The following is a 16,524-nucleotide window of genomic DNA, read 5'->3' as shown; positions in this document are numbered from 1 at the left end:
TTCGATTCCCGGCTGCGGCAGCCACATTCCCATGGGCGTAGAACGCAGAAATGCATGTGTACTTAAATTTAAATGCACACTAAGGGCTCCAGATGTTCGTAATTAATCCAGCATCTCTCATTGTCCATCTGCATTTTTGGTTGTTAAAGCCCATAATTTTGTTTGATTTTATTTATATTTGGGAAAGCTGTAATTGGCGGTGCGGCCAATGTACATTGGCGAGTTATATGCGTGATAGTGCAGTATCCCTATAGATATTCATAAAACTTGTTTTACTTGCTTTGTGTAATTTGGGCTACATTCTCATACATCAATTTTAGTTGTGCAATCACTTTGTTTTTCTTCATTCTTTTGCTTTTTGCACCAGCAGACGATGAGGAAGATGACGAAATATTGCGGAAAGCGACCAGATTTGTTGGAGACTCTAAAAATCTGCCAACAAGCACCTTGCAAATTCACAAATGTGCACCTTTGGCCTTTGATTCCAGGGAAAATGTAAGAAGGATTTCAACAAACTCCCGTTTGATGTTTATTGTAAAATGCCAAGCAATTCCCCCTTGCCGCTACTACTTCGATATTTCCTTGAGGGCTTAGTTGATTCTGCCTGTTAAGAATTGATCTTAATCTTATTTCTTGCTTCTCCGGCATGATTGAAAGCATACAACAGCAACACAAATTAAGATTGTTGAATTTTTCAGTGAGCTTTGTTGCATCTACATGTGGGCATCATGCCTGAACTCTTCAAGTATAATTGAGGTGCAGGAAAAGTGTTGACTATTTCACATGCAAGTCTAATTGGAAGACAGCAAGCCGCTTCAAAAATTTGCATGGTAGAAATTATTGATTAAAATGAAGGAGCTAATGTCCTATCGTAAGTGTCTTAAAATATGTGCGAAGAATTCTAAACATTCATGAAGTGCCTCTGACATTGAGACATCACCTTGGCATGTACAATTGAACACGCAGTACCTGAAAGAGGCCATACATAAGAAACCAGGGATGGAAGTTCCAGACTTAGCCTTTTACAGCAGTGCTTTCCTTAGTGGCCAGTGGCATCGGCAGTTTTATTTCACTTGTTTGTGCCGTCTGGATTACTGCTGTGAATCTAAAGGCTTCCAAAGGAGTAGAGTGCAATCTCACATGTAACGGACTAAGCCCAAACACAGTTCCACATCAAGGAAAATTGGAACAAATTGTTTATATTATTTCTGGCCATGGAGAGCACATTAGGTAGAAAAAAAACAAGAAATGTTTTTCAGTTATGACTTAATTACTGTACTAATTAATTAATTAGCAAATGAATTATTTCACTATTCACAGCTGAAAGTTCACTCCAGCATATTAAAAAACGCAATATGGGCTTTGGATTACGTTTCCCGCACTTCAATCAGTATTTTGAGGCTTCAAACTCAGCGTAGCATATGCAATACGTTGGGCATTACATGGTCGATAGGTACTGCATCTGTTACATTTTGCTCAGTCAGAAGAACCAAACTGGAGTAACAGAGCACTGCAATGATAACCCTGCTACAATGCTTGCTCATGGGCTCCCTGAAATCTAAACATGCTTTGAGTGAGAAGACTCAAGGGAACCAAGGGGCTCAGTATATTTGTAGCAAACAAATTAAGCCAAAGAAAGCATAGAGCTTTCCTTGGCTTTAGTTGCAAGCAGTAATAATGAAAGTGAAAGAAGAAAAGATAACTTGGGGGGGGGGGGCACCAGTTGGAGCCTAATCCACAACCTCTGCATGGTGGGTGCGATGCTCTGCCAACTGAACTAAAGTGGCAGCTCGTCCACTTGTTTATTTTTGTATGTGTGCTATAAGTCTGGCCCTGGCAGTGTTAACCAATGCTACTCACAGTCATGGTGACGGATGCAAAACATCGTGGAAACCACTAGTGTCACGTAGTATGTGAATTTGGAAGCAAAAAAAATAGTCGAGGACAGTTTGAGAGTGGCCACTGCTTGTGAAAAGGCAAAAGGGTGCTAGTATTATCGTATGAGTGAGAGGGTCCTCTATCAGGATTTTACAGTGCTCTGCATCTTGTCCGTTCGACAGCTCTTTTTCACTCTGTCTTGTCTTGTCTTTCAGAGCGTGCTGAAAAGCGTCGAGTTCCACCCAAGCTCTCAAGTGGCTCTTGTAGCAGGTCTTTCGGGAACAGCAACTATTTGCCAGGTGAATTTTGCATGCTTTTATTTTTTTGCCACAATGTCCCCAACCAGCCACAAAGGATTGAAACGCTAATTTCTCTCTAGTTAGCTTATTTGTTCATAACTATTCTAGAATAAAGTCGAACGCTGCACCGACGAAATCGGCGGGGAACGGGAAAAAAAATCGCTTTTGCAAGAATTTTGTTGTTGTGAAATGAGACAGCACAAATAGGTAATGCGCCGCTGAACGAAACATCACTGTCGAAATTCCGTTAGCCTACTTTGGCAAGCTTTGCTCGAGGATATAGAACGCACATTGCTGACAGTACAAAGTGCGCCGCATGCATCGATCAGCTGTGGCACCACTGCCGTGGAGCAGTATTCTCGGTCAACTGCTTTTGCAGATACGATCCCTTTTGCGAGCTTTTGCGTAACTCGGCACCGGACGCAGAGCAACAGCGCTGCACACATGCAGCAGCATTTCTCCAGCTCATGCTGTCGCCCGTAGGTGCCAACTCGTCCGGCGCCAAGTGCGAAAGTGATCGTATCTCGTATACCCGAAGGCAATGAAACGAGATTACGGCCCCTTCATGGAAATCTAAGTCTGGTGCCTAATCCACACGCGATGCCTGTCGGGTGGCACCAAAAGCAGCGTTCTTGAAGCAAGGGATGCATATTCCCGGACGATCGCTCAATCACAGCCTGATATGCGTGGCACTCCATGCTGCGACTGCCATCTCAAGCGCCATAAACAATTCCGCGTCGGTGGGAAGTGGATGACCTTGTTATTGCTGCACTTTTCTCACCGACTCGCACATTACACACTCCACTAGGTGTGCAAAAACCGTCGCCACATGTCGGTAGTGCGACATGCGTGCTGCTGTAAACTGGCGATCAACAAACGAGATGGCGGCCATGACTTGTCTCCGGCGGACGCTGATTGCTTTTGACGCTTGGTTGGTGTTGTAAACAAAAATGGCAGCGCCCATGCAAGTGTAATGTGGTGGTATTTCACGCAATTTGAGTGCAAAGCAATCGCGTTTAAACACATTTGGAAGCCTGCTAGCCTTCCGCGAGTAGGTAATATGCGGGGTTACGTTCCGGAAAATTTTGTTGATGTGGGATTGTAGTACAGTGAAATTTCATTGTCAAGAGGCACAAAATGCATTGAATCCCTTGGGCGTTCGCTGTGGATACGAAAATATTTTATTGCTGCGAGAATTTTGTTGTCACGGGATTTCGTTAACGCGGGTTTCAACTGTAGAACAATTTGTTAACAATGGCAGATGCCATAAGATTGATGTACCATAACTTTATCTGTATAACCTGACTTTGCATAAATGTGCATCCCCCGTTAGGGCCATTGAAGAAAGAGGAAAAGGAAAAAAAAAAGCACATGCATAGCTTGCAGAGTTAACCACATAAAATGGTGTCACAATCTTCATAGAAACATCCCACTAGAGTTGTGAGCAGAAAGCGAAGGACCAGAAACAATCCTGTTTTATGTGTTACAGTTAAACCTCTGTATATTGAAGTCGGTAAAATCCGCAATTTGCTTCGTTATATTGAAATTTCATTGTATTGAAATTCGACCTTTCGATCGATCGATCGATTTTTCTCACAGAAAGGGGCCATAAAATTTTCCGGATTATCGGGCAATCGAAAAAGCAAGTTTGAATGAGAAAACTATTTACATATTTTTTTTTAATCTGGTAGTCAGTCATGAATGATACAGTTTCATGCCACATTGACGATATCTTCACATCGGCGGTACAAATTAAGCGAAGCCAGCCACGCTTTCGCGTCCACTCCACCCCTGCGGCTGATAGCATCACCTGCACTGGGACTACGCTATTATGTAAAGCACCGGCAGTGGGGAGCTTCAACGGGTCACCGAAACTCCAGATTACACAACCTCCAATACTAAACGTACGGGAAGACAGCTCACATGATGCCACGTCGTCTCGGCACGCCCACTCTTTACACACGCAGCAGATTACCTCTAAAGCAGGGTGCGTGGCTGCGTATACGCTCAGGAAGGCGGCACTCGTGAAGCCACCATCTTTTTTGTCTCACCCTCGCATGCGTTCACTCGCATCTAAGGCACACAGTGCGCGGGGCACAATGGGATCTTATCGCACTTGGACTTTACACAGACCAAGACGCGGCTCCACTTTGGCGGTCGCTCTTGTTGCGCAATTTGAGAGGTGTGTTCGCAAGCAGCCGCTTGTAATTCAGTCATTTGACCATCTGCGTGTGCGAAAGTTTCCATTTATTGTCTCGGCATTCCTTTGCAGCAGCAGTGAAATTTCGTTATATTGAAATCTCATACAAACACACTTAGTTATATTGATGTTCTAAATACATGGTGTTCTATGGACAAGAGGCTATGAAAAGTTAGATACTTCGTTATATCGAGAATTTTGTTATTTGAAGTTCTCTATATCGAGGTTTAGCTGTATACTTATATCCAGGATTCAGTGTTTTCGGCTTAAACCGAGCTCGTTACACGATTTTAACCAAAAAGGGCCAGTAAGTGTAAATTTACCAGTAAGCCAAGGCGGTGATTAGTACGTGGCTGCAAGCCTACATGCTCTGCGATGCAAGAAGCCTGGGGAGCTAAATATCATGTGTGAGCCTGCCACCCAAGCAATGAGGTTTTCATAAGGCACAAATGAAATAACATAGAGTAAGCATCATGGTTCGGCTCTCCTTGCGCCTTTAATGTTCCAAGTTCGAGCAGGCGTTTGATAAGCTGCGGTAACGATTCATCGCATCGTTGTTCAGCCCCAATGTCTTTCAAGGCGGAAAGCGAGAGAATGCAGATCGGTGCGGCATCCACTAAATCGTTCGGTGCATCGACGGGGTGACGAGACAGGCAATCGGTGTCCTGATGTAAACGACTCGACTTGTAGACCACAGTGTATGTGTATTCCTGAAGGTGTAGGACCCAGCAACCGAGGCATCAGGTGGGATCCTTGAGGGAAGAAAGCCAACAAAGGGCATGGTGATCGCTTGTAACTGTAAATGGTCGACCATATATGTAGGGTCGGAACTTGCCCACAGCCCAAATGAAGGCGAGACGTTCCTGCTCGGTAATGGAATAATTGCGCTCAAATGGGGGGAGAGGAGGCGGCTGGCGTAGGCTATAACGCGGTTGTGTCCACATTGGCGTTGGGCTAAAATTGCGCCGATGCCGTAGCCACTGGCGTCAGTGCGAATTTCTGTCGGAACAGAGGCGTGAAAATGGGCAAAAACAGGAGGTGTGGTGAGTGTGATGAGGTGCGAGAAAGAAGTCGCTTGTTCAGAGCCCCAGCAGAAAGGAACGTCTCACTTGAGGAGGCCAATCAGGGGACGAGCAACATGCGCAAAATTTTTCACAAACCAGCGGACGTAAGAGCAAAGACTGATAAAGCTGTGAACATCTTTGGCAGAGGCTGGTAAAGAGAAATTCTGCACTGCACAAACTTTAGCGGGGTCAGGGCGAATGCCTGATGAATCGACGAGTTGAGCTGCAGGCCAGCAGTGCGAAAAACAGAAGGAACAGTTGAAAGTCGTTCAAGATGGGCCGCAAAAGTTGGAGAGAATATGATGACGTCATCCAAGTAGCACAAACAGATGGACCATTTCAAGCCACGCAAGAGCTTGTCCATCATATGTTCAAAGGTCACTGGGGCATTGATTGCACAAGCCGAGAGGCATTACCCTAAACTGATAGAGACCATCAGGTGTGACGGGGAATGCAGTCTTTTCACGGTCCATTTCATCCACAGCAATTTGCCAATATCCAGAGCAAAGGTCTATTGATGAAAAATAAGTGGCACCGTGAAGACAATCTAGAGCATTGTCGATCCATGGAAGTGGGTAGACATCTTTCTTAGTGGTCTGGTTTAGATGACGATAGTCCACGCAGAATCGCCAGCTGTTGTCCTTCTTTTTGACGAGAACAACGGGGGAAACCCATGGGCTAGAAGAGTGTTCAATAATCTCTTTGGCAAGCATTTTGTCAACTTCGCTCTGGATAACTTGTCGCTCAGAGGGCGACACCCGGTATGGGCGTCGGTGAACAGGTGCCGCATCGCCGGTATTTATACGGTGCTTCACAACCGTAGTTTGACCTAAAAAGCAATCGTTCAGGTCGAAAATGTCGGCGTAGGACTCAAGGAGGTCACGGAGCTCTGCGGCGGATTGGGGTGCAAGGTTCGGCGCAATCATCTTTGCAATGTCGTCAGGTGGGGCAAATGCAGAAGGCGCAGAACGAGCACTGGTCGAAAATGGCGCAACAGGAAATATGGCACTCGCGGGACGGCGACAACGTGGCAAGCGACATCCCTCGAAGCACCTGAGGGCACTGGCCGAAATTTAGGATGGGAAGACAGGTCTGATTGGCCGCTACAGAAATGACGGTGTGTGGGAACGAGACATGGGAAAGCAGGACTGAAGTCGCGGGAGTGATGACATAGTGGAGAGGTTTAGCTTGTCCGGTAATCGGGTAAACACGGGCGGACCGGGCGTTGGGGTGTGTTGGCGGAACAGTAAACGTGAGTGGCCTGTATGGTGCTGCCACCTGGTGGCGCGGAGCTCAAACAGACAAAAACAGCTAATATTGCAGTAACCAAGTGATTTCTACTTCGCTACTGGTGTAAATTTTCGGCCGTGGCGTAATCGTGCTGCTGCCAAAAACTTACTAGTGGTATATGAGAACAACATCACAATGTTGTTCTCATATACCACTAGAGGCTGGAAATGGGAATACCAGGCTGCGTTTTGAGGCCGCGGAGATATTCAGCATTTTGTCAGATCCCTTGGTCCGTAAACTTTTTTGGTCGATTGTACTTGATTGTGACATGCACCTGAATGTAATATGTGCCCGATTTATAAAAGAAAAGTATAGCATGAAAAGTGAGATGTGCAGAATTTACAGACGGGAAACTAATTTTTAAAATGAGCCTTCATAATAAAAATGGCATCGTCGTGGCCATTTGCACTTTGTTGGACACAGATAGCAAACACACAAAGTGGTTTTCTCGAGCAATCACATTTGGTTCATGAAATTTTATGTGACTGCATTGGACTCGTGAAAATATGCGGCCAAGAGCTTTCCTGGCATTCTCGTAGGTAGCGAGCTTGGCACAGCGCCAGAAACACTGGTGGCCATATACGCCGATGCTTATATTGCCGAGTCAGGCGAAACGTCGCGAAAGTCATATCTCCAAAAGTGGTCGTAGTCAGGCACAGAATGAACCCACAGCAACCTTCTATAAAACGGTATTCTTTCAGAAAAAATGTGCGTGTTAGATTTCTGTAAATACAGTATACTAGGGAAAAAATGTTGTATGTTTCAAATAACAGCATCTGTGCTCATGGAATAATTGATACTGCAGGAAATTCGCTTCGCCGTTTGAAATTCTTTATCTTATCGCATCCTTATTCCTTTGCATGCAGTTTTCAACAACTCATTTTACATTGGACAATAATGTTTTTATCAACGTGCTTTCTACGGTGTGCATGTTTAAAAAACTTACGAACTTGTTTAGAGGACCTTCCAAGCGAACCTTAGTAATGCAATTTTCTTTTTCCTTTAGGTTGATGGAAAGACCAATGCCAAGATTCAAGCTGTCCATTTTGACCGCTTTCCCATATATTGTGCTCACTTTTCCCATGACGGCCACGAAATATGGGCCGGCTCTTCGCAAAAGGACCACATGTTCTGCTATGACATGATTGCCGGCAAAACGACACAGATTCGTTTTCCTAAAGGTACTAAATTTGGTTAAGGGAGCCCCCACCCCCCTGTGCATTAACTTTTCCTTAGAAGTTTATGCTTGTACATCCTTTATCTGTGATACAGCATTTATCTTCTTCTTTGTATTTTTTTTTCTTCCTCCGCCTTGCATCCTCTCTGTACTCTGCTCGTAGTGAGCAAGTACTGCATTTTCTGGACCATAGTCCGCAGACTATATTTGTTTAAAAGCTGGAAATTGATGTGTGCTAACTATACATGATGACATTCTTGGAAATTGTAGGCACGCCCGAAAAAAAAAAAAAAAAAAAGGCCTGGCTGTGCCTGCAAGATTTTGCTGTGCTAAAAAATCACATGCGAATAATAATACCCCTGTCACACAGGCAAATTTAGTTTCGTTTTACGCGAGTGCACTTCACCACTATTAACAAGCTCTCACACAGGAATGCTTAGTGACACTTGCTGCCGAACCCACTCATCAGCAAGTGTGTTTGGCGTACTCACTTCGCTATGTTGTAGTGCTTAGCCTCGGTAGCAATGCTTAAAAATTACGTAATATAATATTGAAAACAGAATTTGCAGTAATGTTAAACCACCTTTTTCGTGATTGGAAATGTTATAAGCTAATAAAAGTCGCAGTTTCGCCCGAAAGGCGAAGCATCAATTGCGATAGCAAAGTAGTAGAGAGCTTTTCGGAGTAGGGATAGTAGTTTTATCGGCTGCATAAACTTGGAAACATCCGCTTACTAACTGAATTAACAAGCGTGGTGTCAGCGCGCACAAGCAAACATGAATAGATCACACTGAATGACCGCAGACAACGACTGTCAAAACGCTGGCAGCAAGCGCAGCCGCCGCAGCAGGCAAGGTTCGTGCAGTCTATCGCTTCAAAGGAAACTGAGCGGCGGATGCACAGCGCATACAAAGGTCAGAGCCGTGTGGAGATAAGAGACGGTGCGGGCGACAGCCACAGCCGGGTAAAGTACGAACGCAGCTGTTGGCAGAGTAGAAGCTGCCCCCCCCCCCCTCCCTCCCGCGCTGCTTTCCCGCTTTCTTGCTTTCGCGTGGGAGATTGAGTGGCAAGTTCCCCTTATGCCCAGTTGCAAGATACGCCTTTGGTGCCGGAGCACAGTGTCGCCCCGCCTCCCTCCCTCCCATACCCCCACGTCCTTTCCCGCGACGGTCGCGTTTGCTTTCCGCCGTGCGTTCGCTCTTCGTGATAGCGCGCGTCCCCCGCGCGCTTTCGCTCGTGCATATGGCGCGCGGCAACAATTTTATCGCCCTTGGAATCTATACGGAACCTCACGGCAACGCCGACGGCAGAAATCCGGTTGAAGTGTCCATGTAATTGCTATCGCAATAAAATGTACTATACTGTGAACAAAAAAAAAGCTATTTTGTTATTATCACTCTCAGGTTGTTTACATGTGATGGCCGCGCAGTTGTTTATGTCTGTGCTAGTCACCTTACTTGTGCTGCCATTGTCGTTTGGTCTGAGTTGAATGGATGGAATTTATGCATCAGGGTCGGACGAGGAGACCAAGGCGTTAATATGTACGATGCCTTGATAGTGCCACTTTTAGCCGTTTAGGATGGCGACGCGTTCATCATTGTGGTATAAACACTGTATAGCCGCACTATTGTGTGTGATTGGAAGTGGCTGGAATTCGCATTCATGGCGCTCTCAGATGCTGCAATATTTCGTAAAGCACGTGTAAAGGCAAAATGCTGCCCTTGTTCAGCTGCCGAATAAATCGAGCGGAGCGTGACGTTGCGTCCATTTTGTTTCTTTGTCATTTTACAGCCAAGCTCGCGTCATTGGCAGACGTGCTGTTGAAGATGTAAAATTGACGCAATTCTCGGTATTGCCTGGGCATGTGAAAAATGAGTGGAACCTCGGAGTAGTCCATAAGTGACAAATTAGCGCTGCCATAACACGCTCCAAATGCTTGCGAACCGTTCTTTTGCCATCTATAGCGGAATTTGCCACTTTTCCTATACTCACCTTATATGCGGTGCTCTCTTGTGATGATTGACAATGTTGTTGCGGTTGCAATGAATTACTTCATTTGCACTAATGTTTATTCCAAATGCTGTTTGAGCAATAACAAACTGTCATTTTCCAAACAATGTTTCAAATGACAAGTATATGTTGTGCCTACTGATTCAGCCATTGCCAGTGCCATCAATTCCAAAGGACACTTTTCTTTATTGTGTAGCAGTGCACTGCCAAAGTGACAGTCAGTGCGATGAAGCGCACTTGCTCAAATTGACACTAAATTTGCTCGTGTGACATGGGTGTAAGCACATACGATTGAAAGTAACATAAGCAAAACTGACTGTAAAGTACTGATCGCTGACAATCTAATAAAAAAAAAAGAAAGAAACGGCTTATTTTTAGCTCAAGTTTGTCTCTGAAAATTATAAAATGGGTGCGGACTACCTGTCAGTTTTCTGCGAATATCAAAATTTTCTAATGCGAATTAAATACGAATACTTAGCTTCGAATATCGAATAATGATGCGCACATCTATCTATTAGCAAGTTGAATTAATTTGTTATGATGGAACATTGCAATTACTTTGTCAATGTTAAAAAACTAGACTAGCAAGCCATTATACTAAAACATTGTGTTTTTGGCTCATGTTAACATGGAAAAGTTAGTAATTCCTATTAGCTGTTCTCATCAGCTTGTGCCTTATTATACCGCATCAAATGCCCGTAAACTCGGAGGCATTTGACTCTGTGCCAGTCATAACTCATCGCACTTGCTGTCAACCAATAAGCTCAGAATGGGTGGTGGCGCTGAAAAAGAAGAGAGAGAAGTGCATTCTCGTTTTAGCCCTTGCTACTGAGAGGCTGGCTTTCCCACAAAGTTTAGACGTTTGTTAGCTAAGTATGCTTTACAGGCGAACTTTCATAAGCAGCACGAAATCGTCACAAAATTCAGCACATCATCACCCCAGTATTCTTATATTAGATAGGAAGAAATGGTAAGAACTGTGTTTGCCCCTGCACAGCCAGCAATATATTCTATTTACTTCGAATACTCGTATCCAACCGAATATTCGAACATTTTCAAATATCTGGTTTTCGAATTGAATACAAATATTAAAAATGTAATATTCGATAATATTCGAACTTTTCAAATATTTGCAAGCCCCTAATTTTAACCCTTGTGGTCTATATACACTGAGTGCTTAATACAGTACACATAAATATGGATGGCATTGCACCTGTTTCAGGTACGGTTATCAGCCTGTTTCCTTACCCATTTATTTTCTTGTGTTTCTTTTCCTTTACACTTAATGATAATAATTTGTCAGTTTTTCTCTCAGCTTTATGTTTCTGTGAAGAAAGGCATTTAACAGCCTTTTTTTTACTGTGAACGAAACTTGTGTTAAGTTTTCTGTTTCATTAAAATAGCTCGCTAAGACTAACATATATGTACAGTATAGTCATTCCTTAAAGGGAGCGACTAAAGGACAACAAGGCAGATGGAACAGCAACAGTTCAACTTTATCAGGAAAAAGGTTCCGATATGAAGTGTCAGGCAGGCATAGTCTACAGGCCTTCACGTCACATCTTGACTGTAATCGAAGGCTGAGGGCTAATCTGGTGTTCGCGTTTAGGGTGGAGTTTACAGTACAAAACCATCATTTGGGAGTGATGTACAGTTCGCACCTTATGGTAAATGTGAAGCTTTCTTACACGAAACTGTAATAATAAAGGGGTCGGAAAGTGTGTTGTGAAAGTGCAACATGTGTAACTCTCTCTCTATCTTTGTTTCGCTAGGTCTCAACATCACAAACACGAAACAGTTTTATGTGTCACCTGATGGACAGTACTTTGTGCTGACTGGACGCTTCGGGGAAATACACATTGTCTCTGCAAAAGTGAGTGGTGTTATGCGAGTGCATTATCCCTATCATCAAAGTTTTCTTTAGCATCCAAAAAAGAAGAAAGATGTACATTTCGCTGTATACATGTTACAGAGAAAGGTGTCTGAGGGAATTGGAAAGGCGGGGCATCAATTTGTTCTGGCTTCCTTGTGAAACAGTTGGCAGTGGCACAAGTGTGTGAATACAGAACCAGGCATGGTGGAACCACACAATGCTTAACCGCTCCATAAAGAAAGAAAAGAAATCGAATACAAAAAGAAACAGACAGGCAGTCATTGTTCATAATTTCTAGTGAGGACAAGTCATGATCATGGTGGCTGGGAGGGGGGGGGGGGGATGTTGCGCTTGCATGTTATGATACACTGATGTTTCAGTGACGTCCTTGTGCAACTAGTAAAGAGGCCCTGCAAATGTGCGAATTTCATCTGATACTAAACAGTACCTCCTCGCAAATTTTTTTTTCAGTAATGGTTTTGAGTGCACTTTGTGCATTGACCCTTTAAGTGCCCTGCCCAGGTATATTTGTCTGGCCACTGATGTGCACCCCTGGCCATACCCAAAATAATTTGTGAGCATGAAGCATCCATAAACTGGCTGTGCCCTTCACTTAGAAATTGGTTAAACTAAACTTTTATGGCACGTTTTGTTTTATGGCAGCTGGTGTGACAAAGCTTGTCAACTGTCAGCATTGCTCGCATCTCTCGTTTTCCGACCTGGTTGACCAACACAAAAAGCCCGTGCATTTTCTGAAAGATGCAGAAAATCGAGGGGAATTTTTATGAACTGTGATTCAGAGGTGTTCAACGTTGACACAAGGTGTCTTCAAGGGACAGTAACTACGAGAGGCCAGGTTGTGTGAGGAACACCAATTATTATAATTAAGGTCATTATTTAGCATGTCTTAATTTTTGTTTGAATTTTCAGACAGCAAAATTATTAAATGTTCTGCAACATATCGCCAATACAGTAAAACCTCGTTAATTCGACCCTCGTTAATTTGGAAAACCGGATTATTCGAACTCATCCTCTGGTCCTGGTCGGCGTATGCATTGTTCAATGCAATCACACTTTCGTTAATTCGGACAAATTTCGCAGGCCGGCAAGTGAGAAGCACCACAAATGTGCGACGCAAAAGAGCAAATACGGCACTAGCGTCCAACCAAAACGAAGCGGCAGAGTCCGCATCGCCATAGTAGTTGCAGAAATCGTATGTGAATGACAGCAGCACCGGAATGCTACGTGCCTATTTGTGCCTTTAAAGCCTTTATTCCTGCTTTACCGCGGCACATAACACCGCGTTGCCGCGGGCTTTCATAATTGCATAGTCGCCATCCCATGATCGCGTCGATAGCGGCCGCGCTTTCTTCCGCAGGGGTTGCGGCAAACAGCTATAGTTTCCTTTTGACTCGGTACGCGTGTTGGCTGCGTGCCTAAAAAAACTGCGTAGTCGCGATCCATGATCGTATCGATAGCGTCCGCAGTTTTTGCAGCGGACGGTAGTTTTGTTCTGTCTCGGTGCATGCGTCGGCCGTGTACCTTCAGCACCGTAAGGTCACCGTTCATAATCGCATCGATAGTGGCCGTGGTTTTCTCCGCAGCGGTTGTTTTGTTTTTGCTCGGTGCAAAGCTGTCAAGAATGAAGAGCCTCGGCTACATCGCGATGGACGGACGATCTTTTGGCGATCAGCTCACAGGCGAAAACATAATTGGAAAGTGTGCACGGTAGTGCAAAGCGTGTCGCAAATGAAGGCGCTCGCTGCGGCCGTGCTGCAAAGGTAGTCACGAGGCCTCAATCGCCGCTGCGAGAGCCAATGAGTCACGAGATCACGAGAATTTCAGCTTCCACTCTGCTTTTGTGCAAAATAGCAACAGGATTTGCTCATTCATTCACTAAATAAAAGCGTGTTGACGTAGTAAGCATTTGCTTATTGTTTTCTGGATACCCTCGATAATTCGACATTCGGTTAATTCGGACATTTCTTTCGGGTCCCGTGAAATCCAAATTAACGAGGTTTTACTGTAAATAGCTTAGCAGGGGGACTGATTGGGTTAGTTGAGATATTGTCAGTTTACAGCGCGAAGGTTAAAAGTGGACGTAGACTACGTCCATGTTCGCGTGATGCACTCACGATAATGGATCACTAACTAGCCCAGCCAGCGCTTGCCCTTGTCTATGTGTCCATGTTTAAGCTTCGTGCTGTACACTCACAACTAAAATAAATTGCAGCAGATCCAACGAGCTAGAATCGATATAAGCGAAGCTTTGTGTAAGTGCATAAAGAGCCGAAACACGAGTATAGTCAAACCTCGATATAACGAACCTTGATTTAATGAAATTTGCGATGTAACAAACTATTGTTATTTCCCCATCTTAGTTCTATTGAATTAAAGAAACCGCGATATAATGAAATTCGCGATATAACGAAGTTTTTCACTGCAAGTATAACTTCGTTATATCAAGGTTTGGCTACACGCGCGCGTGCACACACACAAGCACGGGCGCACACAAATTATACTGTGCCTTTTGTTCAGCGGAGTTGCTGACTACTAGTCAGTACGATGGACGCCTGGAACGCATCATGGTTTCAGAGGCAGCATGTGCATACATACATGCATTCATTCTATCTGCAAGAAGCATTTACTTCCTCCTTACGGGCAGCCGAGGATGTGCGAAGGCGAGCTTTCTGGTTCTTTTTTTTTTTTTTTTCTTTCACCCACACGGCCGGCGCTTACTAGTACGATTGTGGGCGACGTGGTCGTGAAGCAGCTGGTGCCATCTTGTGGCTTGCTGCGCCAACTCTTTGTGCTCTCTCTGGCTTTCGCAATTGGTGCGCGGGTGGGACATGTGCGTTAATGGCAGCGCATGTGTGTGTGGGCAAACTTTTCATCTCGGCATCGTCCATTCAAGGTGAACTTGGCAATGCAAATGTCAAGCTCAGTTCTATTTTCAATGCTGTATCTGACATGTAGTCATAACATATCGTTATATATGGTTGTTTTTTCTCATAACCCTAATGCATAAGCTGATACTTTTAAATCGACTCATTGTTGTCACCGATGTATCGTATTGTCTTTGGCACTGGTGAACCACATCATAAGTGATTCAGTGATGAAATTTCTCCGCTTTTGCCGGAGCCTTTGCTTTGTCTTGACATTTAAAGAACTCCGCTAGTAACCATTGTGTTTCCTCCTCCACAAGTGTAAGGAAGGAAAGTGGCAGGGGTTTTGAAGTAGTTAAAGGAAATGAGCAGGGGCCCTTTAGGCAATGTGTGCACTCCCAGCTGCACATACAGAAACAATATTTGGCTCAGATGTTTGTGACGATATGGTTTACCGCTGCACAAGTTTACTTATGTCCGAAGTTGTTGCAGGTGCCACATTAAAAACGGCAGCAGAGACGGAGCGGTTATTTTTTAAGTAGCACATTATACACGCTGATGTAACTGTGAATAAAGAGGCCATGAAAACACCGCTTCAAAAAGGCATTATAGTACATTCAGTGTGGTTGGCCATTTTACGGTTGCCTTGATAGGGCTTCCAGGGGTGGGACTCCTGCGCCAATTGCGCCATTTTGATACAAACGCAAATTCGTGCACCAAACACAGAAAAATGACCGAAATTGCGCCACGCTGCGCCAGAACCGCTTCAGCATGTGTGCTTTGGCAGTGGTCCGCGAACAGCAAGCGGACTCATTCTCCGAAAAAGAGTGCAGCCGATTATATTCCGCAAATCACACGACGGCGCCTCCCGCACAGTTTCTCGCAATTTTCACGCTCTTTTTCGGCGCTTACGGCAAATGGCCGGCGCGCGCGCGGCCTCTCCCCGGCTGTTGTTGCTGCTGTTGGAACGGCAGAGAGGCTGTATTTTAATTTAGAGTGTACTAGAATACGGTTGAGTGTGCCTAGCAGTGCTGCACTGCGAGCGAACTAGATATTTGGGAGGCGCAGGTGTCAGCGGGCGGGCGTCTTTGTCCCCAGAGCCGGTATAACCTAAAACTATATCAATCTATTTGATTGCGGTAGCAATTATATGGATACTCCAAGCGCATTTTTAGCCATCGCCGTGATGTTTCGTATAAAGTCTACACGATACATTGTCGCCACGCACACGTACACGGTATGTGCGAGGGAAAGCTTGCCGAAGGTCAGCCAACGATCTCGGCTCAATCTTGTGCACGTGAGAAGAAAGGCGTGGCGGACACGATAACATCGCACCACGCACCGTACACGGTATGTGCAGAGGGAAAGCTGTGAGGGCCAGCCACGATCTCGGCTCAATCTCGTGCGCGTGAAAGAGAAAGGCGTGGCTACTCTGGCGGCTGCTGATTTACGCTCCGGCCATGTGGGCGTCGTATCTTGACAACGATCTAGTGGCATGGACAAAGTACGCCCAGTGCAGGTAGCTTCGTATGCGCTGTGCTTTTGACTTTTAGTTCGCGTTTGAAGCGAGAGATAGAATTTGCTCTCTGCCGCTGCTGCTGCCGCGCTTCCCTACTCCAGCGTTTGACAGCGAGTTCCCGCAGGCATTTAGCGAGATGTGTTCATGTTTACCTGTGCGTGCGTGACACCGTGCTTGTTAATTTAGTTAGTAAGAGAATGTTTCCAACTTTATACGGCCAATATAATATCTTTTCTTCGTATAGCTGTCTACTAAATTGCTATGCAATCGATGCTTCGCCTTTCGGGCGAAAACTGTTACTTTTTATGCAAACATAGAGGCAAGGCCGG

General features: G+C 44.9%; 1 protein-coding gene across 4 annotated transcripts in view; it reads left to right on the top strand.

The window, feature by feature from the left end:
- Positions 1-16,524, top strand: part of LOC119448483 (U3 small nucleolar RNA-associated protein 18 homolog) — a 51,057-nt gene that overhangs the window by 4,068 nt on the left and 30,465 nt on the right. The window contains exons 6-9 of one of the 4 annotated variants that reach the window (XM_049665404.1): positions 371-495; positions 2,094-2,177; positions 7,738-7,912; positions 11,691-11,791. In XM_049665404.1, coding sequence (XP_049521361.1) covers positions 371-495; positions 2,094-2,177; positions 7,738-7,912; positions 11,691-11,791 — 485 coding nt within the window. Of the gene's footprint in view, positions 1-367; positions 496-2,093; positions 2,178-7,737; positions 7,913-11,690; positions 11,792-16,524 lie in introns of all 4 variants that reach the window. The other 3 variants (XM_049665403.1, XM_049665401.1, XM_049665402.1) reach the window with 3 other exon arrangements.

Source organism: Dermacentor silvarum, chromosome 4, assembly GCF_013339745.2.
Source record: "Dermacentor silvarum isolate Dsil-2018 chromosome 4, BIME_Dsil_1.4, whole genome shotgun sequence".
Taxonomy (NCBI): Eukaryota; Metazoa; Arthropoda; class Arachnida; order Ixodida; family Ixodidae; genus Dermacentor; species Dermacentor silvarum.
Note: the sequence above shows the minus strand (reverse complement) of the source record. Positions and strands in the feature narration are given on the sequence as shown.